Genomic DNA, 26,937 nt, shown 5'->3' on the forward strand with positions numbered 1-26,937 from the left:
AATTGGATGCGGCGAAAACAGCATCCAATTTGCAGAAGTGTGAACCCAGCCTTAAAGTGCCAGACTGTTATACCAGCTAGAGGGTAGCAGAAGATGGGGATTATCTAAGGTACACGCAGAGGGGACCAGAGTGGTGGGAAGAGCGTTGCAAGTTCGTTCACTTTTTCTATTTCTGTGAAAAAGTGAACTAACCCTTTAAAGATTATTGAAGTAAAATTGTTCTCCGTGAGGATATTAAGTCAATACAAATGGACAGCAATATGGCTGTAGTATAAAATTATAAAGTCAGATAATAAACTTACAAAAACAAGTGCCCAGTTTTCTTCACTTTTCTTGGGACATCTGTCATTGCAAGCACAATATGTTTTTCCTATTCTATACTAGTATGCTTTTTAAGCCAAATGAGGCTTTCCAAAGACTGCCACGGATGACAGCAATGATTATTACTAGACAGGGGGTGAACATCACTCAACACAATAAAAACTTCATGCACCATAATTTATCATAATTTATCATCTGATAAGCTCTGGAGACTTTTATACTTGCATCTGAAAATGCTAAAAATGAAACCTGTATATAAATCAAATGTGTTTTCAAGCATTCCCTTAAAATAGGTGATTTTTTGTTTGTCCCTGCTTAAAGGGGTTGTAAAAGTAAATTCCTTCACTTACCTCATCCTTCGATTTTGCTTTTAAATGTCCTTATTTCTTCTGAGAAATCCTCACTTCCTGTTCTTCTGTCTGTAATTACACACAGTAATGCAAGGCTTTCTCCCTGGTGTGGAGAAAGTCTCTTGAGGGGGCGAGCAGGAGTGTCAGGACACTCGCTACTTTGCAGATAGAGAAAGGAGCTGTGTGTTAGTGGGTGTCCTGACACTCCTGCTCGCCCCCTCAAGAGGCTTTCTCCACACCAGGGAGAAAGCCTTGCATTACTGTGTGTAATTACAGACAGAAGAACAGGAAGTGAGAATTTCTCAGAAGAAATAAGGACATTTAAAAGCAAAATTTGAAGGATGAGGTAAGTGAAGGAGGACTACACTAAGGTAAAGGAAGCTATTTAGGTATTTTTTTTTTTTTTACCTTTACAACCCCTTTAAGCTGGCCAGAGATGGATCGAAATTTGGACAGTTCAGTAGGGACCTCCACCCCACTTGTGTGGATGAAGTATCCCTACCTTTTTATGTTCATCCCACTGGCTGTGAACTTCCTACAGTGTACATCAGCAGATGCAGTAAGTTGGATAGAGCTTGTCTCAGTCCCTAGCTGCAGGATGTTCATCATCATCTAGACCAGTGGTCTCCAAACTGTGGCCCTCTGCTTGCGGCCAAATAAAGCCTTATAGACAGTAAACGCCCCTTGTTTAGAAAGTTTGGAGACCCCTGATCTAGATCTTTACTCTCTAGTCATACCTGGGCAATCCCTTTCATTCATTCATTGGATTTCAATTAAAGTGAAACTTCAGTCTCCCAATCAACATTGATTTTTTTTTTTTTTTTTGGATATTTACCCAGGCATGCTTTTATTTTTACTTTCAATAGATTTTTTTTTTTCCAAATATAGAATACAATTACAGTATGACCAAAGGCCGTGTCTACAACATCAAAACATTCAACAAATAAGGCAAAATGTCAGCAACAAGGCCTCAACCGACTTCATATTGCCCGATTGTAGGCTGATTAAAGGAAAATATACAAGCTTGCTAACAGGGGAAGGGGAGGAAAAAAAATGAATATAGTGGCAACTCGCTCAGGGGAGTCCTACCTGTCCCAGGCACCCCTAATGGGATCATTCTGTGCCCCGGCCAGGCCCCCCCCCCCCAATCCACCCCCTCCAATAAAAGCATACGTAAGAAAATTAGTGGGTTAGAATTTGACTTCAGTGCACTTCTAGCTCGTAATTACAATGTCAATTAGGCCTATAGTGTTGCCAAATTGTTTTTTATAAAAAAACGAATATAAAACATTACCCTTAAGTCAAACAACTATCTTAAAAGGATAAGAGGTAGGAAAGAGAAAGAGAAGTGGGGGGAAGAGAAAAAGAAAGGGAAGGGAGCATGTGCCTAACTTGAGCTGGAGGATGCGGGTTGCCCAGGGTGTATCCCAACATTGATTTTTTTAAGCCTCATGCTGCTAGCATTAGTAAATAGATAGGGAAGTAAATCATATTTACTTGTTTTAAATGTTTTTTTATTTTTTTATTTCTTCAGTTACTTTCTGGTTTCTTGCCTAGTCAAATGATGTCAAGCATCCCAGGAGTCTTCAAGAGGGGAGGAGAGGAGAAGGGGTTTTCTTTGCCAAGCACACTCTCCTTCATGCATGCTTGAGCTAAGGGCAGATGGATTTGAGGAAGTAAATGCCACATGAATTATTTGCCCTTATTCAAGATGGCCACAGCCGGAAATGCTAGGCATTTGCTAGGCGTTTTTTAAAATGATTTCTCTGCAGAATAGCACATAGAGACATGGATGGATGGATGGGGGATTTTGCCTTTAATAATAAAAATTAATTAAATAGTGTTAGTTTGTGGTGTTCAGATGCTGTGAAAATCCACTCTAAATCATGGAGGCTTAGCATCAGGTATGTGCATTAGCAAAGCCTTCTCTTTGCATAACGCCATGTGCAGCACTCTGTTGATCTCTTCCACCAGCCATGATCTGCCTGCATTGCATAGAGAAACCCAAGGGCCCGATGATGATGTCACTGAATATAAAATAAGGTATGTAATGAAAACAGAAAAGTAAAAGTAAAAACTAATTTCATTAGCATGTTAGGGAGGATGAAAAGGAAGGAAAATATACGGCAGATTACATTTCAAACATAAATTATAGCAAAATGCCATGTTATAAACAGCTTGAACTTTTACAATGCTCTTTTACTAATGTTACTAATTATTACCTAAAAAGCAAAAAAAAACAAGTAGTGCTTCTATATCATATCAGCTGACTAAGCAGTTTGTGCTCTTTGTCAGGTTTCCTATTTTTGTACCAAACCACAGTGACCACAACTGTACAGATCTTAAGCACAAGAAAATGGCTCTTGGTGAGTTTTCTCATAATCCCATTAACATGTGGTTGCGGTGGGGTTCATGTGCGGATTATGTTTAGCTTCCCCCTCCGAGTGGAACAAATTGTGCGCAGCGAGGTTTATTTTGCTGTATTGCATTGAGCCGAGCGCATTTGGCACAACTGGGTTTGGAGTCTGGTTTGGGATCGCACAATGATTTAGTAAATCCTGTCAAGAAATCCCCCAACAGAAATATCAGCTGGGTGATCTCTGGCGAGCCGTGGAAATTTCAGTATTTGTACTGGATGTTCTGGTTGCTGAGTGTGAATAACATTTGAAAACCTTCTCCTGGCAGAGAGCTTCGGAAAATTATAGAAAATTAACAGTTCGATCCCTCCAGAGAACACAGAGTGGCCAGGTATTTGTATTGGCCAGCCTTTACTAAAAGGTACACATTTTCCTATCCTTTTATAGTTACCATCAAGCTACCAGATGGTAGTAATTCTTTGAACTAACCCGTTTAGCAAATATGAGGACATTTTGGGTGGTCCTTCAGAACAGGCATCTTAGGATCCCTGTAAATGGCTCATGCTTCTAAAGCCTAGTTCACACATATGGGAATTGGATGCCGCTGATCTGCCGATATCGCAGGCGCAATCTGATCTGTCGAGATGGTCCCGGCTAACGGGAAAGTTCCTTCAAGGACTGAGCAAGTGCTAACTTGCCGATGGAAATCTCCGAACCTCGGCCGGCATCCAGGGCGACGTGGATTTCAAGGAAAGTGGCCAGTAGGCCTCACTTCGCTCGGACGGCTCGCTCGGCCTCCTGGCTCTTTTTTTAACATCCTCCAATCCACTGGGATGTTAAAGAATGAGCCTGGATGCCGGGCGAGGTTCGGAGATTTCCGTCGGCAAGTTTGCGCCTGCGCAGTCCTTGAAGGAATTTTCCCGTTAGGGGAACCTTAAAAACAAGTCACCGGCATCCAATTCGCATGACAGACGAGTGGGACCAGCTCTCAATGGAGGTGTGAATTCATGCAAAAATTCAGGCTCAATCCAAACCTGAAACAGTAAACAGGGATGCCCCGGACCCCATGCTGGGAACCCACAGATACCCCGCATATGTGTGAACCCAGCCTAAAAAAAATCTTTCAATTGGCTGGAAAGGTCACATGGGATGCTATTAGCTAAAATGTCATTTGAAGAAGCCTTTTTCATGCAAGTATTCATCTGTGTGTTTAGGTCTGTACACAGGCCTCCTAATTCCCAGAGGGAGTCATGTGCTGTACAGAAAGCCTAATTTTATTGCTTTTGGCCCTAGAAGCATTGAATCAACCAGGTAAAAGTATACCAAGCCACAAAATGGAGGATCAAAAACTCTGGTCAGGTTTTTACTGCCATCTGGTTATACAAATGTACCTCACTTTCTGTTCACAATGGTTTCACCAGACACAAAGTGATGAAAAATCTGCAACGTGGACACTGAAAGAATTACAAAATGAGTTAACATCCCTTCTTGTCTGGTATAACGTTGTTAGCAGGACAGGAAGTTGAACAGGAAACCGAGGCCTGAACATCCCGGCATGCAACATTTAGAGAAGGTGTGAAAATAAAGATCAGATGTCAGTCTTGCAAATCTGGGAAACAGATGCATAAAGAGACAATAACACCACAAAGACTGCAGCGCAGTCTCATGATTTGATGACGCAACGTGTTGGGAGGAGCCAGTGATGGTTTTCCATATTATGAGCCTGAATACTGATGTGCACCAGTAAAAGTGCACACCATAAGTTGTACAAAGGCTTTCACTGCAGAATAGGCAAATGATCTTTGAGAAAAAGAAATCACAGGAGCCTAGATCTGACCTCAACACTCAAAAGCCAAACTATGACCCAGAATGGATTGAAGAAATGTTAGAATGCATTCCATGAAGTATTTACTGGGATGCTAAGCTAGTTTTCCAAGTGTTATGGAAAACCTTGCAATAGGTAGATTTCCTTGATGTTCAATACCCATGCCAATAAAGCCAGCGAGCAGTCACTAAGCAATTCATATATTTACATCTTGTACTAACTAGTACATTTTCTAATGAAACTTTGATGATATTTATAGAACATTTAATATTTCTTTATTCATGGATTGGCTCTTCAATTATTATATATGGTCACAATCCAAAATTTTAGATTTTCTTACATTTTCACTCTGGACGATAACAGTAAACAGGACAAACAGAGAGGGTAGATGTCCATAACAGATAGCAATAAAACCCTGAAATGTTCTAATCCCACTCCACTCAGAAAAAAATCAAAATTTGCCTTTAGTTAAACTTTAAGCACCACTAATGATGACGATTAAGGGCCTCTCAGGCCATTTAAGTGGTGGACGTTACCGAAGGCTAGCAAGGCAGCTCGGTACAGACAATGGTAAATAAAGGAGAACTTACAAAGAACCTGTGCAGGTTGTCTTTAGTGGTATCCAAGTCCTGAGAGACATCCAGTGATTGCGTCCTGAAGTTATTCAGCTTTTGGTAGGCAGAGCTCAGCCAAGCTGATAATTCAGCAGAATCCCTGTTATAACTGATATAAATGTAAAAATTAGAAAGAGTCTTTGGTCATATCCTTGGAATACACAAAAAGATAGCCTTTGACGTGCCCAAGAATTTTTATTTCTGTCCATCCAGTCCTATGTTTTACACAACCCCTGACACAGGACAGCCAGGTGGATGACGCCACTTAAAGCTAAAGAATACAGTGGTGTCCTCTCTCCACCTTTAGCCCGCTAAATTAACATATAAAAGGACAAAAGCAGACCGGAAGGTCATCCTTTGTTCCATCTTCTCCTATCAGAATGCTCCTTGTTAATATGTTTGCATGCAGCGCACCTGTCTGGCTCTCAGTCCTGCCCCTAAGGCTGGCCATACACTGTTAGTATTTTTTTGTTCAATTTGCTGTCTGTAAGAAAATTAACTAACAGAACCCTCTATCCATACAAACAAGATGGAAGGCCAAATCCCCCCACTGGGACACTGTATTCTGACAGTGGGACCCAGGCCCAGACTGGCCATAGGAAACACTGGGCATCTGTCCAGTGGGCTGGGGCTACATGTCAGGGGTTAACTGGGCCAGGGGGCGAAGTAGTAAATGCCTCCTGGGCTGCTCTAATGCTCCAAAAAAGGCTGCCACCTCATTTATAGTACTAGTCCTAGCCGAGACCCGTTTCTGCTGGTTCCACCGATGGCTGCCACTGACTATTGTCTGGTTGCTAGGACTGCCTTGCATCTAGCAACCAGTGACATCACATAATGCAGAGAGAGGCCCCAGCATTCAGAGTGGAGGAGGATGCAACTTCGTCCTTCTAGAGCTCAGCTCCACCCACCTCCACCAGCCTGTGGCAGAGGGCCTCTATTTAGAAAGGGAAGTGGATTTGAGAGTCTGAGGTAATGCAGAGGGGCTATCATAAGGGAGCTGGGCAGAGATGTAGGGACAGAGAGGATGGCAGCAGAGCTGGTGCTGGACGACACCCTCAGAGGGATAGAAAGGGGAGGAAGAAGTCACATCCTTAGATCTCAGGCGTTCATGCTGGGACTTGCAGTCCTACACCTTTGGGGGATGTGATCCCCCCCCCCCCCAAAGTAAGGAACTACAAGTCCAAGCATGAACCCCTCAGAGCTGAGGGGATGACACCCTTGGATGGACAGAAAGGGGACCAAGAGGTCATATCCTTAGATCCCAGGGGTTCATGCTGGGGCCCTTCGACAGGAGTCAAATAACTTGACTGATATGTCAAATTCAGATGCTTATGCTGGCTGAAATAGAAACACATATCCTTTGGCAGGCAAAACAGTCAACATATATACTGTATATTCAACTTTGCTCGGAGTTTCAGTTTAATTTGTTTTGTACTATACTAAATTCTATAAGACACAAACATAGAATGGCCAGTCACTAGTGATATGGAGTCTATGGAGTAGAAGACATAACTGAGCATAAAGCTCTAGCAATCTAATGGGTTTTTCCTATATGCCTACACTATCCCTTTAAAGACTTTCATTTAAGCTGTAAGCTCAGTTCAGTAATACAGCAAAAGCCCCCCCCCCCCCCCCCCCCTATTAGTACAATATGTGTCCGACAGCTGCATTTCTCCCTTAAATGATTACAGTGGTATTAGCCAATGTTCTTAAACAAATAGGAGATTATATTTTCTAAACTGGAGCCCTATTACTTTTTCCAAGAATCTGCTTCAGTAAAGCAAATTGAATTTGCATTGTATTTTTCTAAGTAAATAAGAGCTGATTTTGTGTTTTTCGGGTCCGTGCTGCAAACAGCAATTGATACAATTTGTGAGCTGATCCAGTTACTCTTACCTGGCCAAATGGCTGCCTAGAGACTCCAGTCTGTGCAGCTCATGACTGACGTTTTGGGTTAGCTGTGACCACTGTTGCTCCATCCTAAGAATCTGAGAGTCCAGATCCCTACAACGCACTAGAGGCTGCAGCCTTTTCCCTGGCATAAGTACCCAGCTTAGTCTGGGCTCGTTTTCATCAAGATGTAGTTTAATTTGCTGAAAATATAAAGAATACACAATGATATCACTTTCATTAGCTCATTCCCCACAGTTTTATATTGTAAAGCGCTGCATAAACTGCTGGCGCTATATAAATCCTGTACAATGATAATAGCTCTCTGTGTAGACATCCGTCCATGTGCGTCCGCTCCATAGGGCAAGGGGGGTCGTTTGCCCCCCCGGAATCGCCAGGGAGAGCCAGGAGCAGGGCCGAACTGGCCCTGAGGCGGATTTAAGCGGTGACTGCAGCGCTCCCCTCCCCTATAGTTGTCCCTTATTTAGAGTGCCTGTCCCTCTTCTGGAATCAAATCCATTTGTCCCTAATTCCAAAAGGTTCCTCTTTTAGACCTGCAATAAATATACTGTCAATATAGTGTAGTGTTTCAGTCAAGGGAAAGGGGTGCTGTGTAATGTGTAATGTAAAGGGGTCCAGTGGTGCAGGGTGCTGTGTAATGTAAAGGGGGCCAGTGATGCAGGGTGCTGTGTAATGTAAAGGGGGCCAGTGATGCAGGGTGCTGTGTAATGTAAAGGGGTCCAGTGATGCAGGGGGCTGCGTAATGTAAAGGGGTCCAGAGCTGTGGGGTGCTGTGTAATGTAAAGGGGTCCAGAGCTGTGAGGTGCTGTGTAATATAAAGGGGTCCAGAGGTACAGTTGTGGAGAGGGGGTACACAGTAGTGACAAAGAGATATTGAAAGATGCAGGGGGCACAGTGGGGTGTTTTTAAATTTTAACGTGGGGTTGCACTTTTAACCCCCACTAGCAGTCGAAGAAAGGGTAAAATGCGACTGTGTATCGCCACTGCTAAAGCGCCCCCCTCTGAAAAACTTTTAGCGGACGCCCATGCATCCGTCACTTTATTTTTATTAATTCATCCGTCTCTTTTTATATCACCCTCTGTAGCCATTCATTCATATCTGTATCCATCCATCTTTCTCTGTATCAGTCTCTTTAACCCGTTCCCGACCGGCTCCTGTACATATACGTCGGCAGAATGGCACGGCTGGGCAAAGTAACGTATATATACACGTCACTTTGAAATTATCGCCGTACGGGTGGGCACACACGCGCCCCCCGCTGCGAGCTCCGTGACCGTGCCCGTGGGACCCGTGGACTCGATGTCCGCTGGTGTCCCGCGATCAGGTCACAGAGCTGCAGAACGGGGAGAGGCAAATGTAAACATGCATCTCCCTGTTCTGCCTAGTGACACTGTCACTGATCGCCTGTTCCCCCTCATCGGGAACAGCGATCAGTGGCATGTCACTCGTAGCCACGCCCCCTAACAGTTAGAAGCACCCCCTGGGACACACGTAACCCCTTCAGTGCCACCTAGTGGTTAACCCCTTCACTGCCAGTGTCATTTTCACAGTAATCAGTGCATATTTATAGCACTTATCGCTGTAAAAATGACAATGGTCCCAAAATGTGTCAAAAGTGTCCGATGTGTCCGCCATATATGTCGCAGTCATGATAAAAATTGCTGATCGCCGCCATTACTAGTAAAAAAAATAATAGTAAAAATGCCATAAAACTATCCCCTATTTTGTAGACGCTATAACTTTTGCGCAAACCAATCAATATATAGTTATTGCGATTTTTTTTACCAAAAATATGTAGAAGAATACGTATCGGCCTGAACTGTGGAAATTTTTTTTTTTATAGATTTTTTGGGAATATTTATTTTAGCAAAAAGTAAAACATATTGCATTTTTTTCTAAATTGTCGTTTTATTTTTGTTTATAGCGCAAACAAAAAAAAAACTGCAGAGGTGATCAAATACGACCAAAATAAATCTCTATTTGTGGGAAAAAAAGGACACCAATTTTGTTGGGAGCCACGTCGTAAGACTGCACAATTGTCAGTTAAATTGACGCAGTGTCGAATCGCAAAAAATGCTCACTAACGGGCGCTGCCATGATGGATCTGAAATGACAGGTGCTTTTTAAATGTAGGGACTTGTCCTTGCTGGTAGGTAGAATCTATAATATTTGCAAACAAAATGGTTTCCCATTTAGAATAGAAACTGTCAAATTAGTAAAACAGCGATATCAGAACCGATTAAATCATACAGCTTGTAGTGTACATAGATTTGAAAAACAATGGGATAAAGGAATATTCCTGAACTTTTGGTTTATCTCACGGTTACTGTGAAATTGTGTGAATGCATCTATGCAGTGCACACCTATGCTCAGCTTGGATTCATTGAATAAGTTCACCAAAAATGTAAACATTGCAGAATATGCTCATATGCTACACAACTAAGCTCAGTTTTACATTGAATAAACTAAAGTACTAATGCATCTTAAATAGAAAATGATCTTTAGATACATTTTTACTCCAAAAGCATTTTATTTAAAAAAAATGATAAAAATCAAAAGGAATCTATTTAAAATAAAAAAAATCTGAAGTAAAAAAAAAAAAAAAAAAATGATTTTTTTATTTATTTAAAAAACACATTGATTTATATCCACCCTGCTCTGTATCCACTCAGCTCTCAATTAATACATATTTATTTATCCATCCAACTATGTATGCATCCACCTGAAAATGTTAACTGTTTACAAAGCTCAATAGCTCAAATTCAGATTTACATACACAAGGGAATGAGACAGTGACTCCTTCCCCTCCCTGCTTGCATTTTTAGGAGGGCTCCATACAAAAGTTTTAATCCAAAATATAAAGTGTAAAAGAAAATAGCCTCTGTTGTGGTCTGCATTTTAAAAACGGAGAATGATCCCTACACTTTGTACAGATTAGGAACCTTAACAGTGGTGGCTGGTGCTAAACATAGACTGATGCCGCGTACACACGGTCGTTTTTCATCATGAAAAAAAAAAAAGGGACGTTTTTCAGCATGTCCAAAAAAACAAAGTTTTTCCAACTTCATCATTAAAAACGATGTTGCCCACACACCATCGTTTTTGAAAAATGATGAACAAAGTGCGGTGACGTACAACACGTACGACGGCACTCTGAAGGGGAAGTTCTATTCGCCTTTGGGCTGCTTTTAGCTGGTTACTTGTTAGTAAAAGACGATTTGCGCTTTTTTGTCTGTTACAGAGTGATGAATGTGCTTACTCCATTATGAACGGTAGTTTTACCAGAACGAGCGGTCCCGTCTCATAACTTGCTTCTGGGCATGCGCGGGTTTAAAACGTTGTTTTTGCCCCCACACGATCATTTTTAACAACACGAAAAACGACATTTTTCAGAAGCCCACACACGATCATTTTAAATTACGTTTTTAAAAACGTTTTTTTTTCCATGCCAAAAAAACGACCGTGTGTACGCGGCATGAGGCTTATGCAATGTTTTGAGTAAAGACTTCCGATCCAAGAAAGCTATTAACCCTTGACAGGCAGTATAAAATAGCTTATATTGGGCTTATTCAATTAGACAAAGATTACCGTGGAAAGCGTAAAACACAGAGGCGGCCTGTCCGTCCATTCCTGATTCTCCTCCCGGCTGAACAGGTAGTGGGAGTACTAAGACTCCCTGGCCAATCGGGTCTCAGACCCTGCTTCCTCATTGGCTGGGAGGAGATTCAGGAAGACAATAGCGAATATACATTTTTTGAAGCCAATTGGAGCCGTTAGAATCCATGTGTCCAGCTCTCTGCATGTAGATTAGGTGCTAGGGGCATGTATTAGGGGGGACGATGTATGGACGGGTTTACAGAGTAGATGTCCAGTGGGTGTTCCACCACTTCTGGCTCTTTGTAATCAACTGGAAGTTGTAAATGCTCCACAATGTGAAAGGTGAAACTTGACTTTACCATTTGTGTTGTAACTGCTGCCACCCAATAACATTATTTTTCAGGTAGTGTGAAATCACCTGATATTGGCGAAGTCGTTCATTAACCCGTTCTACTGACTCTTCCACCAGACTTTTTGTGGGGACCAGAGATTCAAGAGCTTCCATCTTTTTATAGAGATCGTTGTATCTCGAGTCAAACTCATCCCATTCCTGAAGATAGAAGAAAATCTGTTACTGGGAACCCACAGTAAAATAGGATACAAAAATGGATTTGGCTAGATCCAAGTGAACATTTCATAAAAACGACAGTAAAATACTATATACTGCTTTTTGGAAATATGGTCCAAGATGTGTAGATTCACCCAAAAATAAGGCACCTAATCCCAATTAGATAGATAAAGTTTTTTCCAATGGGAAAGGGAAGGGGATAATTTGCGGTGCGTACTTTAGCAAATTGATAGTGATGAGAAAGCACAATTCTTGTTAGAAAATTACAATTACAAAAATGCTTTATTTATGAATACAAAACATACAATACAATAGTTTAAAAGAAAAGTGGACAACCAATTTGTTGATTTGATTCAGTGGATGACACAGCATCAGTCAGTTGTAAATATGGATGCAACTGGAAAAGGAAATCGCATAGACCCTACATGTTTCGCGGACTTCCGCTTCTTCAGGGGAGGGAGCGATATCCAGTCAAAATATGCAACTGAAAGGTATATATACAAGCATTAACCAGTAAAATATGATACACATTCCAATTGCTTAAATCAGGTACAACATATAATGGTAAAAAATGGTTCCAAAGTTTAAAGACCACACTATCTTACCCACGAGTTGCCCACAACTAGCGACAAACACAGAAAACCGCCGAGGTGAAAATGGTCATGTGCATGATCCTGCAAATGAGCAGGAAAAGTTTGAAAATGGTCACAAAAGGACAGTCATATAAGGGTTAACATGTAAGTGAGACAGAGGGGAAACAGTTGTGGGCAACTCGTGGGTAAGATAGTGTGGTCTTTAAACTTTGGAACCATTGTTTACCATTATATGTTGTACCTGATTTAAGCAATTGGAATGTGTATCATATTTTACTGGTTAATGCTTGTATATATACCTTTCAGTTGCATATTTTGACTGGATATCGCTCCCTTCCCTGAAGAAGCGGAAGTCCGCGAAACATGTAGGGTCTATGCGATTTCCTTTTCCAGTTGCATCCATATTTACAACTGACTGATGCTGTGTTATCCACTGAATCAAATCAACAAATTGGTTGTCCACTTTTCTTTTAAACTATTGTATGTTTTGTATTCATAAATAAAGCATTTTTGTAATTGTAATTTTCTAACAAGAATTGTGCTTTCTCATCACTATCAATTTGCTAAAGTACGCACCGCAAATTATCCCCTTCCCTTTCCCATTGGAAAAAACTTTAACTATATACTGCTATTATAAAAGGAATTCTGTAACAGGATCAAGAGGAATAGAAATAGTTCGGTAGACAATTTTTATCTTAAACTACACAGGAAAATGTGTTACAAATAATAGTCATACTTCTGCTATAAGGCCATTATTTTAGAAAAATATTACAGAAGAAACTTTCCATGTCTCTTCTGTAATAATAAATACTTACCTGCCTGCCTGCAGTTTTCAGTTGAATATTCATTGAGCTGCGCAATTCACAACTGCAACCACAGTATTGGGAATGGGTTGATGTCTGTCATATTGGAGAGACCTTCCCTCACTTCTTGTCCCGAAGACATGACAGAAATGAGACGAAATCTCACTCAAAGTGTCCCAAAATTTGTGTGTTAGCGACCAAGACAAATATTGAGCGCAGATCTCCCTTGTAGTAACAAACAGCAGAAAAAAAAAAAAACTGCTGGGGGTTCTATTCCCCCCCCCCCAACTAAAAAAAATTATGTTTCGGCTTGAAATATGCTTTAACTGATATAACACACAAGTGACCAGGCGCACAGATGAATTTCCAGATGGATGCAGAGTAATCAAACACCAGAAAACTCATATGAACGTTATGACTAAATATAATAAAGTCACCACAGTAGGAGCCAGTGGCGGTGCGTCCATAGTGGGCGCAGGAGCGCCACCCCCTCAGTCCTCCGCACCCAATCAACAATACATAGCTTCATGCATTGCATGAAGCTATGTATTGTTGCCGCTGCCGCCCACTATTCAGATGTCCGGCCCCCCACGGTGGGCGTGTTTTGGAAGTGCCCAATTAGAGTGAGATGCTCCAAAAGGCTTCCCGATTAGAGCCTGTGGGCTCTAATGGTCTCCCAAATGGTTAACCATTTGTGCGTTCCCTGGTTAAACAGTGCTGTGTTAGGGAATCGCTTCCCTAACACTGCCCTGCCTCTCAGCCAATCAGGTGCAACGGGTCTGGTTACCGGTAACCTGATTGGCTAAAGCGACAGAGGGTGGGAGAAGACATCGAGGGATCATGGAGAGGACGGCTGACATGAGGAAGGTAAGTGCCAGGCTGGGGGGAAACTGGTGGCATTTGCGGGGCACAAATTGGCAGCATTTGCAGGCACAAATTGGCAGCATTTGCGGGGGCACAAACTGGCGGCAATTGCGGGGGCACAAACTAGCGGCAATTGCGGGGCACAAACTGGCGGCAATTGCGGGGCACATTGGCTGCGTTTAATTGGCACAATTGCGGCAATTGATTTTTTTTTTCACTTCGTTTTTTGCCCCCCCAAAAATCTTGAGCACCGGCCACCACTGGTAGGCTATCATGGCTGGGTGGTAAATGACAAAACTCAGAGCCCAGAAGTGGAAAGATGAAAACATATCACAGTTTATCCCAAAGATGCATGAATAAAAGCAGCTTACAATGCAAATCGTAAAAAAAAAAGTCTGCGTTAGAGGTATAGAGAAGCTAGCAATAGGTCTACATACAAAAAACAATGAAAAAAATCAATGCGCAGCGCCTCTATACAAACATATATATATGTATGATAAAAACAATACGTGTATATAAATCATATATGGAGCAAGTCCTATTACTGCAATAATGGCAGCATGACGTCGGCGCATAATCCAGCCCCAATGCATTTCATGCAAGGGCACATCCTCAGAGGGAATTTTATACCATGCCACCATTTCTAGGGATCGGACTTGGTGGTCATCCAAGTGGATTTAAATTGCTGCTTTTATATGCCATGTTATCCTTTTGAATATATGTAATTTTATGTGAACCCTTTACATTTTGATAAATTACTACACTATATGAGACCTTCCGTAGTGGTGAGCACCCTATTTCCATACAGCCCTTGTATGCAGTGCAACGCTTCCCTCTGGCAAACATTGGAACTTGGACACCTGTGGACCTATCTAGCAGGTGGATAGTCGTGTATGAGAGTGAAAGCAGTTTTCCAAATAACTTGGTCTCCTAGATCCCTAACTAATTCACTTCCACAATTGAACCTTCTAAACACTTTATCTCCTTACCTTCATTACAGCCATCATATGAATACAATGAGCACCAGCTTCTTTGTTTAGGATATCCGCTTCATGAACCGTCTGTGCAATTTGCTTACAGTCAGTGGGTGTGGAGTTCTTGGAGAAAAGTGCTTGTAATAAGAGAACTTGGCTGCCTAGTATGTTAAAGAATTTCTGTTTTAGGAAACACAAAAAAATTTAAGAAAAATTAATAATCTATAGGTGTATACCGACAATAACATCCTATAGACAGATTAAACAACTTGTGCTTCTGGTTGGGACTGCAGCATCTTGTCATACGATTCTCTGTTGTATATTGATACTCTCTTTATGTGTGAGAGCGAGGCTTCTGTTGGCTCAGTGACAGTGAGATGCTTGAAGCAATAAATGCACTTAACGTGCATGTCTGACCCCATACCCACTATTCGATTTTCTGCAGATTTTTGTCTTCAGATTTACCCAAACCATAGTCAAAGTCAAACCTTAAGAGTTCGAAATTGTATGCAATCAGGCAGGCCCTTGCACTACATGGTTTTGGTAAATCTGAAGACAAAAATCTGCAGTAAATCAAAGTGTCTATGGGGTCTTAGTTCGGTTCAGTTTCAAGGTCATTCAAAAGAACACAGGTAATTGGAAAGTAGAGCCATTCAGCAGTTAAGTTTTGCCCTTGGATCTAAACCCAGTCACAAAGATTTCATATAATTTTTAACATGCTAATCTAATTTTGAAAGTAATTTTTAAATCTTTAGCCTTATTTAAAATAACATTTGTTGATCCTGTCATCTTAGGGCTTTGTTGGGGCACTTCCTGTGATAGTGTGACAACGCTCTGTTACGGTTTTTCGAGTCGATGCTCATTGAGCGTGCAATGTTGTACCACTGTCGCATCAGGAAACCCACCCTGAGCAAGACATTCAGCTGCCACTGGTGTTAGTGCATGTGCATTGAAAGTGAATGCATAGGGTTGGGGAAGATGCAAAAAAAAGAAAAGGAAAAAAAAAGGTAAATACGGCCTCTTCTCACAATGCTTTGAAAGATTGTCTCTTTTTTTTTATCAAATACATTTTTTTTTTAACATGTTTGTTTAGGTATTGCAAAAGCAAAAACACATCAAAACAGAAAATAAAAACAAGGAAAAAAAAGCTACACTAAAGAGATTTTAGCGCGGGTGTCTGTCCCATGGCTTTGCGCTGGGAAGGGGACGAGGCAAGGCTGCCTGCTGTCCCCTCTTCCCTTCGCATTAGCCATTGAACCCCTGGCTATGGAGATTACAGCTAATCCGAGCATTGTGGGGTTTTGCTATGGCCCCCTGCAGGAGAAGGCAATGCTTTATGCGGACGACACCTTGCTTATACTGGGGGATACCGACATGTCCCTGTGGGAGGCCATGGCAACAATTAAGAGGTTTGGAGTGTACTCTGGCCTATAGATCAACTGGTCAAAATCTGCCCTATTGCTGTTGGACAGGGAGGCCACACAAACGGTGACTTCGCCCTGCCCCATACCTGTCATGGCCTCCTTTAAATACCTAGGGATCCATGTGACGGCCAACCCAAGAGATTTTAGCCACTTGAACATTTCCCTCTTGCTCCAGAGGTTTAGAGAATGGGTCAAAACATGGAACAATCTCCGCATTTCGGTGGCAGGCAAGGTGAACCTGGTGAAGATGATTCTAATGCCGCAATTGCTTTACTGTCCTTACTGTAATCCCTCTAAAAATGTTTCGAATAGTGAATTCCATCTTCCGATCTTTGATATGGAAGAATAAGCCGCCCAGGATTAAATTGGAGCATCTTCAGAGGCCCAAAGACAATGGCAGGTTGGCGCTGCCCAACCTGTGGTTGTACTACCTGGCGGCTCAGTTGCAACACCTGGTAGGGTGCTTCGGGAGTGAGCCGGCTGGCTCCTCTCAGGCGCTAATGCTCCACACGGTGGGTGATGGGCCCATCCCCATGGCACTGGAAGCTTTGGCTTTTGCCAAACCGAATAAGAAATATCCTACGTACAATCGCATACAAAAAGTGTGGAATAAATGCAAGTATATTCAACAGGCTGATGGATACACTGAATATAGCCCCCTATGGCTTAATGATACATACACAGAGCTGGCTAAACTACAGATAGGGACTGGGTGCAAACCATATGGGATTACGCATATCAAACACGTTTTCAAACATGGAAGGCTTAGACCGTTTGCAGATCTGCGGACGGAATTTGGACTTCCGTCCTCAATGCTCTTTCAGTACCTGCAGCTCCAGCACGCAGTAAGGGCTCAGAGTAAGTCTTATGAGTGGCATTTTTTCGCCGACCCCGGAATTTAGTCTCATTGGGGATGCTGTGTCTTCAAAAGGGATTTATCTCTCAATGCTACGCCATCCTATTACAGAACTTCTTGGGGCAGCATCCAATACTGGTGAGGGAAAAATGGGAGAGGGACGTGGGACAAATGGATGGAGAACAGTGGGAAAAGATATTTCAAGGGGTAAAAGCATTTGTTCACTGAATGTGGCCCAGCGGCTCACTTAATTATATATGATCTTTAGGGTATATTATACGCCACATAGATTGCAGTTGATGGGGATGCAGAATGAAGATACACGCACTAGATGTAAGCGTGACCATGGGGATCTTATCCATCTCCTGTGGAGATGCCCCAAACTGCATAAATACTGGGCCGAGGTGGTGAGTACTGTCAACTCGGTATTTGGGGTATCTATACCTGTGGACCCCAGGGTATGTCTACTGGGTGTATATTGGAGGAGTATGTGACAGAGGTGTACACAAGGGAGGCTGTTCATAGGTTGCTATTCCAGGCTAGGAAGTTGATTATGTTTTACTGGAAATCGGAGAATCCTCCGACCTCAAGGGAATGTATTTTACCACAATTTCCATTAATTTCAAAGTGTTTTTGGTGCAGTTTTCAAAACTCAGCGCACCTGTAACTACCAGAGAAAAAAAAAAAAACGCAGGAAAAACGTATCAGTGTGAAAGGGCCATTAATGTCATCCACGTAGGGTTTACATTTACTTAAGTCACTAAATGGTCTAACCGTAAAATCTATAAAACCTTCCATACAGAAGAGAGTGTTACTAAACCCGCAAATGTAAAATCAGTCTGTATATGCAGTAAAGCATGCTGGTTATACTCACTGTAGAACCTAAGGGGTTAATCCTCTGCATAGTGTAAAAAGACTGTTTGATCCTGGCGTCTCTAATCCTCCACAGTCCCCAAACCATCTCCTGATGGTACAGAGCCTTGGGGGGCAAGCTGCACATGCTCAGTTTGGTGTGTATTGCTAGAGAGTGTTTTTATTTTCCTTGGGAGGGTGCATGTGATCGGCACAAGGCAAATCAGCACTGTCCAGACAGAGGGTCGGGGGTCATGCAGGGCTCATAGGACAGTTGGGGGAGAATGAAAACTCCTCCTACAAGTTTTAACCAGACAATGATAGAAGTCACAAGACTGCTATATACTGCTGATGAGAAAAAGTATTTAGCAGTTCATATTTACTAGAATTATTGCATTTCCATGTTCTGTGTACTGTGGGAGACCAGATATAGTGAATGCAGGCTAATGGTTTTAGTAACACTTCAAAGCCCAATTGCTTTCCATATATTCAAACTTTTACATGCTTCCTGATGAGGGGGTCCCCGTAAAAATGCACTTTAATAAAAAAAAAAAAAAGGCTGTTCTACTGAAATAAGTAGGCTTCTTTTAACATTTTACAATTTTGATATTCAGCTTATTAAACTATGATGAACTTGTTTTGTATCTTTTTGAAAATATCAATAAAGATGATTGGAATTGAAAACAAACAAAATGATAAATGGAGTTTTTTGTCTTAAAACAGATGGCTGATCACTCGTCAGTTAATACTAAATGTAAAGAAAAACACATCACAGCAAAAAAAAAATACAGCACAAGAAATGGATTTGAAAGTTCTTGTTTTTCTCCCCACGCCATGGCCTTTATAAATCAACAAAATAATGATGTGACTTTTCACTGGAGAGGTTCAGCACATACTGTATGTCATTTTAAGCAAGAATATTGTATACTAGGAAAAGCAAGAGTCCAATTTACTTCGTCTAAGCCCAGGGATAGTGTCAAAGGGTACATCTGAAGTTATGCGAGTTTGTTATATAATCAATCAGCAATGAACAAAAAAATAGCAGATTAAGCTTATGTTCTATGCCTATTCACAGCTAATATAAGGACAGTCAGAAAGAAAAGGCTTTCCGAGAACTTTGTGAAGATTAGAAGATAAAGGGTGCTAAATGAGGACAGTAAACCGGCAAAGCACTATAAAGGAGATTACACTATGCATAGAGCCCAGCAGCATTTTTTATTCTAGTTGGTATCTAAGAGACGTTTTGGCTTCCCCCCCGCTGCTATAAGGCCGCTGGGTGTTTTCAGTCCCTTTGCAGTTTCTTTACATCCGTTACTGCCCACACACTGCAAGAAGGATTTTCTGTGCAAATGTCGCCAGTAGCATATACTTACCATTGCCCCACACCCCTTTGTTCAATTCTAGTGACTTTGTTGCTATAATAAAAAAAAAAAAAACTCTGCTTTAAGAATCTTTGGAATCCAGCATATCTGACAGTGTTAAATTCCTGTTCTCCTGAAATAGGCTGTTGGTTCTTCGCTTTGGTCCATACATCACTACTATATCCTGCAGTGATGTAAGGGTGAGCTGGAGGAACCATAGCATGTGGCGGAGAGACCAGGAATTCAACACTGTCAGAAGATGATTTTTCGTTTCTCTGCATTACAGCGATTAGCGGAGTAGGAAATATCTTTGCAGGGTGGTGCATTTTTGACCATTTTGATTTATGTGACAGAGGAACTTTCACCAACCTGGGAGGAAAGTAAGCCTAGATTAAGGACTCTCTCTTGTCCTCATGTGACAATGCTGGGCCAATCACCAAGTACCAGCACTTTTACAAAGAGTCACATGCTTGCCATACCCCATCACATGCTTTTCACCCTGGAGACAATGCTGTATCCTGGCCTAGGCCAACAAGCCCCAGGCCTAGGGCAGCACTTTTTAGGGGGGCAGCACGGAAAGAGTCCCCACCGGCTTGTGCTACACTGTTAGTGTAACGCAAGCTGCTTCTAATTTTGACTGTCCTATCTTCCTGGACCACAAACCTTCCTCCCTGTGCTATACGTTTTCTGCTGCACCATTGGCATGGTTATATCTTCTTAGTCCTCTCCATAAAATTATCAGAAATTTGTGCTTAAAGTAGAACTATATGCAACAATTTTAATTTATAGAGTAATGGAGGGTTATAGTCCCTGTCCGTTTATTTTTTACCATCCCTGTCCCAATGCAGAGATCTCCCTTCACTTCCTGCCCCATAGCCAAACAGGAAGTGAGAGGAAATCTATGCAAATTAAGTGAATCCATTGCCCCCAGGCCCTAAGAACTAGTGTCCCCACTCAAGAAATTCCAGGGTGGGTCTTAAACAGAAAGGGGTGTGGCCTTAACAGGAAGGGTGGGTCATATTTAAATTATGGGGTGCACGGGTTTCGTCAGGCCTAGGGCAGCACAAAACCTAAATACATTATTGCCTGCAGACTAGTAGTCTCCAATCCCAGAGGACACCTATTATGGAGAAACACGTTGGGCGGAGCTAGAGCTGTGACGTTATCATGTACAGGCACACTGGGTGGTCCCATGGCTATGTTTTTGGTTGTGTATGCCACTTGTATATTTCTTCTAGATGTAATTGTAATTACCATTCATTAAAAAGGTATTTATAGCACTGCAACATGAGGCTTCTTTTTTATGCCTAATGCATATCTATGCTGGAGAGTGTTGATTGGAGTAGAGACAAAGATGTGCCTTCCTGTTGTGGGGACATCGCTGCTTTATCTTACTGATGGGGTCACTTGGGAGAGTGTCATCCCTCCGTTTGGCGATTAAGTGCATGTGATCTCTGCAATTCCAGATCATTCCGGCCTGGTAAGAGGCCTCATCGTTTAAGAAGCATCTTTAATACTGGAGCACTTTCATATTTATTTGGGCACTTAGTACTTTAATGACACTTTGATATTTCAATGTGGATTGAATGCATGCAATATGAACTTTGAATTGTTTATTTACCTTTATTAATCACATGTATGGATTTGTGCACCTTTTTTTATCATAATTATAATATAGTATTGATTTGTAAGCTTTTTTGATATTTAAAGAGAGAACACACTTTTTTGTATTAGAGTATTTTTGAAGTCCAATTTTCATTTTTTTTTTTTTTTTTAAGGTGCAGTCGTCTTGTGCTTCAATAACTGAGTGTGAGGTTTTATTAACGAAAAGTATTTGATATGTTTTTGCTAACGTTCTGTCTTTTAACTCCTTTCCCACATCTGCCAAGCCCTTTTTTTACAGTTTAAAGGCTTGCTTTTTATTATGATAAAACAACATGTTTTACTTACCTGTTCCGTGCAATGGTTTTGCACAGAACAGCCTCGATCCTTCTCTTCTTGGGTCTCCGGTGGCTCTCTGAGCTCCACCCCCATGCTCCGTTGTCACTGGCTCTGATTGAAAGCAGTGGGAGTCATTGAGAAACGAGATGTTTTTACCTTACTGAATAGAATGCAGTAAGGTAAATGTATTATCTTTACAACCACTTTAACTCAGCCTTTCTCAACCAGAGTGGCCAGGCACCCTCTTTGGTGCCTTTTAGTTTTCCTTGGGGCGGTGCCTTGGCAAAATGCCTAAAAATTGTCCAAAAACTGCATACAAGTAAATGGATGGATGAAGCCTACTTTTTAGTTACTCAAAGCCACAGGTTTCTATTGTACACCATTACAACCTTGTAGCCGCTGGCATCCTAACAACCAATGATGTCATTGGCTGATAAGGAGGTCATCGGGCATCTGCACAGCATCCTTGTTTGCCTTTCCCATGTCCGTCTCTGTCAGCACTGGGATCATATTAGCTGAGTGAAGGAGAGAAACTGAGGAAGAAGAGAAATATTGGAATACTAGTCAGTACCAGTGTGAAAAAATGCATTTGCTTTGGAAGAATAAATCACCTCTAACCTTGGGTGCCCTATGTGTGTGGATGTTGCCATCTTATGTAAAAATATTATAATTTTATATATATATATATATATATATATATATATATATATATATATATATATATATATATATATATATATATATATATATATATATATATATATATATTTTTTTTTTTTTTTAATGGGGTGCATAATTTTAAAGGTTATTATTGGTTTAACTAATACATTTATATTTACATTTTCTAGGCTTGGCAATTGTGGTTTTACCTGTGTGAGGTTCTAGTAAAGTGGCATATTGTGTTACTGTAAAATATGCAGTGCATTTTGTATAGTGGTTATAGGTATTATTTTTCAGTTGAGTATTACCATGCCCCTTTTAAGAGAATCATTATTATGGATTGTTAATATAGCAAGTTACCCATACCTTGTGTTCCTCAATATGGGAATTTAAGTCTTCTTTACTTGCACATTTGTAGTCCTTACTCTTCAAAATCTTTTCTTTCCCAAAAGATAACAGGTCAGTGACCCCAGACAACAGTGAGTCAACCTGGGATTTGGCAATAACAGCACCGCTAGATTCATCCTGTTTTACTCTGAGAATCCTCCAGGACTCATCCAGGACATCCTAGAAAAGATACAAATATAAATGATTCTGCGGCAGGAATATTGATAAAATTGCAATCTAACTGGGGATAGGGTCAGTTTATTACTTAGGATGATACGGATGACATCTGTGCTAGAACATTGCTCCTTGTAACAGATCATCTACAAGACATATGGGATGATTTACTAAAGACCAATAGACCGTGCACATTGCAAGTCCAGTGGCTCCAGAACTTAGTAAAATGAGGGGAAGCTTCACTTTGCAAAGAATATCCAATCACATACAAGGAAAAGAAAAAAAACAGCATTTTTGCTTGCAAGTGATTGGATGGTAGAAGTCAGCAAAGCTTCCCTTTGTTTACTAAGCTTTAGAGTAACTGAACTTGCAAAGCGCATATAGGTAGATTCACAAAGAGTTAGGCCGGCTCATCAGTAGATAAGCCGACCTAACTCAGAATCTACGCCGACTTATGGTTAAGTGTATTCTCAATCAGAGATACGCTTAAACATATCTAAGATACGACGGCTTGCGCTGTCCTATCTTAGGTTGCAATATTGAGGCTGGCCGCTAGGTGTCGCTTCCATTGCGGTCGGCGTAGAATATGTAAATTAGTAGATACGCCGATTCACGAATGTACGCCCGGCTGCCGCAGTACATTTACGCCGTTTCCGTAAGGCAATATCAGGCCTAAAGTTATTCCATCTTGTAGATGGAATAGTAATGTTAAAGTATGGCCGCCGTTCCCGCTTCGAAATTAATTTTTTTTACGTCGTTTGCGTAAGTCGTCCGTGAATAGGGATTTACGTCCACGTCGAAATCAATAGGCCCGTGCGGCGTACTTAGCCGCAATGCACACTGGGAAATGTAGGCGCCCGGCACATGCACAGTTTAAAAAAAATGTCAAAAACGTAAGGTCAAGCCCCATTGACATAAAACACGCCCCCTTAGACACATTTGAATTAGGCGCCCTTACGCCCGCCCGCTTTAGACTACGACGCTGTAACTTAGCAGGCAAGTACTTTGAGAATCAAGTACTTGCCTAGCTAACTTACGGCAGAGTAGCCTAAACACGCTAAGCTACGCCGCCGCAAGTATACACCAATGTACCTGAATCTACCTAATAGTCGATTTGCCTTTAGAAAATCAACTAGTCTGAATGCAGTCTCTCCTAAAGATTTGCACAAAGTTCTAGCAGCGTATCTGAACTGGATGTATTTGTGTGGATCTTTACGGATTTTTGTATAATTCTTAATATTCAGGGCCTGTTTACACTTGTGTGTTAATGCATGGTCTGTCCTCTGTTAACTTGTATTGCATTAGGGCAGTCCATTAAAATCAATCGGCTGTCAATGCACCAAAACTTCCCAAAAATCTGATGTGCCAGGAAATAGTTGATGCAATGCAACTTTTTTCCGAAATTTTTGTAATCTTTCCTCAAACATGTCCCTTTTTTTAAACAGCACAGAAGGTATTCATCTGTGCATTGTTAAAGCGGAGTTCCACCCAAAAGTGGAACTTCTGTTTTAAGCACTCCTCGCCCCCCCTTACATGCCACATTTAGCATGTAATTTTATGGGGGGGTGCTTAGTTTTGAATGGGACTTCCTGTCCCACTTCCTGCTTCTGACTACGGGACGCCTAGGCGACGCCTGTTCTCCCCCTCCCTCTTGGCAATCTTCTGGGATGTGTCACAGGTCCCAGAAGATTGCCTGTCCACTGTGAGAGTGCATGTGTAGTGCGTGCCCAGGCGTGAAGCCGCAAGCTGTCATGGCCGGGTGCCCACAGTTTCTATGGAGGCGCCACAGATAGAAGGGGGGGACCGTGGGACAGGTGTGTCTATTAAAATTCAGCAGCTAAAAATTTTGTAGCTGCTGACTTTTAAGTAAAAAAAAAAAAAAAATGCCTGGAACTCCGCTTTAAGCACTGAAATAAAACTGACAAGGTGCCATTTAAAATAAAGCCCTGACACTCATGCCTTGAGGACAGTGACTTACCACACTCATGTACACTGCTGCTGGTAAATGGACATTTAGGAGCAGTTGGGCATTTTTTTTTTCAGCTGCCACTGAACTCTCCTCTGTTATCTTATCTGTCTATGTACACAGGGTCATCTACAGTCATTTCTAGGCAGTTGAGTTTGGGAAAAAAATGCTTCTAAAAACGCAAAATGTTTTACTTACTTTTAAAGCTGCAGATTAAAAATAATGGCAATAATGACCTGGCCAACTGAGATGAAAAATTGAGGGCTGGGCCCTGGAGTAAAAGGGATACAATCTAAGTGGATATCCTTTCTTGGCAGTGGCGCACATATGCTTCACTGTGCAAAGTACATATCCTCAAGAGGAACTGGAGTTCCACATTATTCAGGCTGGCCATACACTGATTCAAATCTGTCTGGTTCAGCAGGGACTGAGTGAATTTGAGTCAGTGTGTGGCTGGTCCCTGCTTAACAGTAGTGGTCACATTTTTTATTTATTGATAAGTGACTGCAGCCGCTGATCAATGCCCTAGCAGGAGGGATTTTTTTCAGCCACCTTATTTGTGTAGATGACAAACATTTTTATTTATTTTTTAGCTTGCTGAATAATAATAATAATAATAAAAAAAAAAACACAAGGCCAACTTAAAGCCAGCCATAAATATATTAAAACTTGGTTGGTCCAGCAGGAACCAGCTGAATTTCTATCCATTTATGGGCAGGCTGGTTGTACTAAATTTGATCTATCAACTTCAGTACAACCAGCCTGTCCGTTCTTTTTCATTTGATCAATATAGCCACCAGCAGTGGTCATTGTACTTTGACGGCTGGGAAACCTCCCACTTTCAGAATATAAATAGCGCAGAGGGAAGGATTCCCCCATCAACAATGACTGTGTTGATTGGGCAATCAAGCAATTTTCTTTCCTTCAACAAGGAACACTGCATAACGTATGGCCTCCCTTACATCCCTCATATACGTAAAACATACAAACCTGCAGCTTGTGAATTTCTTGGTTGGAAGAGATGGGAATGGACAATTCTTCTCCCTTCTCACTCAGCACAGACAGTTGCCTTTCAATATTTTGAAGTTGTGTCTCATACGCAGCAGATTCCTGAGACACAAAAAGTAGAACACAATTACCATAACTAACTGACACAGATTTCGTTTTGTTGGGTTTTTACATTAGGAAACTAGAATTGTTAAAAAGTGAAATAGGGAATTGTTTTATTTACTAATATATATTTACTCATATAATCAGGTCTGCCGTGATGTCATTACAGTTGATAAACAGGAGCTGTAAGCCCTTTACCAGCTGGTTATCCTGGAGGACCCATATCCTATTTTCAGCAAATAGATTGAGTCCTTATAATGTTTAAAGTGTTACTAAACCCACAACAGTAAAATCTGTATATGCAGTAAAGCAGGGGTGCCCAACCAGTGGCCCGGGGGCCACATGTGGCCCACGGAACCCCCTGCTCTGGGATGGCTGGTTGGCAAGCCCAGATTGCAGGTTGCCAACCTTCCATCTGAGAGCTTCAGCGTTGTAAATAAAGCCAGAGGTAGAGGAAGCAAGCGGCTTTTCAGAAAGTGCACCACACCTGCAAGACAAAATAGACCACAGACCATCACTATAAAAGCAGCCTTAGGCCCCTTTCAAGCGATCGGTCCAACCCAATCGGACCCTCCATTCACTTCTATGTATCGGCAGATGTAAACAGACTTTTGTCCGTTTATACCTGCCTACCTCCAATCCGATCTGCTAAAAAAAAAAACAGAAGTGGATAGGTCCCATTCCATCTGATTGGATCAGAGAGTAGATTGGGCTGTGTCTGCTTGGCATATGCAGACTGGACACAGACCTGTCATCTGCCTACTCTGCTCATTGTGGCCCGCGACTGGTTACTAAGTCGCTTTAAGTGGCCCTCGGCCTTCAGAAGGTTGGGCACCCCTGCAGTAAAGCATGTTTGTTATGCTCATTGTGGAACCTAAGGGGTTAATCCTCTGCATTGTGTAAAAAGGCTGTATGATCGATTATTTTCTGATCCTCCCCTTCTTCCACTGTCCCCAATCCACCTCCTGATAGTACAGAGCCTTGGAGGCACTCTGCACATGCTCTGTTTGGTGTGTATTGCTAGGATTGTTTTTGTTACTAGAGACTTGCTAGAGAATTAGACTATTCCAGGAAGAGTTGCTTTCCTAGCATAGCCCTCTTCTCTTTTGGGTGTGTCTAATTATTGTCTGAGTTGGCCCAGCTCCTCTGCCCTTCTCCTCCTCAAATAACCTTTTCTGTCGCAGCCAGGGTAAGATCAAAAGGGAGATACTACAGCGTGTCATCAGGCACTAAGTCTGCTGACATCACCTCCAAGATAGTGGCACCCCAGGGCCATCTTTTCCATTGGGCACACTGGGCAGTTGCTCGGGGGCCCCGCTTGCCTGGGGGGCCCCACCGGCTGCCCAGCAACCCCAGTAAAAAATTATGGAGAGCGACGGGTTAGAACTGCCCATGCCCAGTTCGCGGAAATCACAGAGAAGATCCGGT

At 41.8% G+C, this 26,937-nt stretch overlaps 1 protein-coding gene across 3 annotated transcripts in view; it reads right to left on the reverse strand.

Annotated features, from left to right (window-relative positions):
* SYNE2 (spectrin repeat containing nuclear envelope protein 2) overlaps nucleotides 1–26,937 on the reverse strand; it is a 431,618-nt gene that overhangs the window by 107,885 nt on the left and 296,796 nt on the right. For all 3 annotated transcript variants that reach the window (XM_040333402.1, XM_040333400.1, XM_040333403.1), the window contains 6 exons: nucleotides 25,390–25,509; nucleotides 22,239–22,439; nucleotides 14,794–14,958; nucleotides 11,395–11,526; nucleotides 7,364–7,560; nucleotides 5,444–5,576 (listed from right to left, as the gene is read on the reverse strand). In XM_040333402.1, coding sequence (XP_040189336.1) covers nucleotides 5,444–5,576; nucleotides 7,364–7,560; nucleotides 11,395–11,526; nucleotides 14,794–14,958; nucleotides 22,239–22,439; nucleotides 25,390–25,509 — 948 coding nt within the window. The remainder of the gene's footprint in view (nucleotides 1–5,443; nucleotides 5,577–7,363; nucleotides 7,561–11,394; nucleotides 11,527–14,793; nucleotides 14,959–22,238; nucleotides 22,440–25,389; nucleotides 25,510–26,937) is intronic.

Source organism: Rana temporaria, chromosome 13, assembly GCF_905171775.1.
Source record: "Rana temporaria chromosome 13, aRanTem1.1, whole genome shotgun sequence".
NCBI classification, from domain to species: Eukaryota; Metazoa; Chordata; class Amphibia; order Anura; family Ranidae; genus Rana; species Rana temporaria.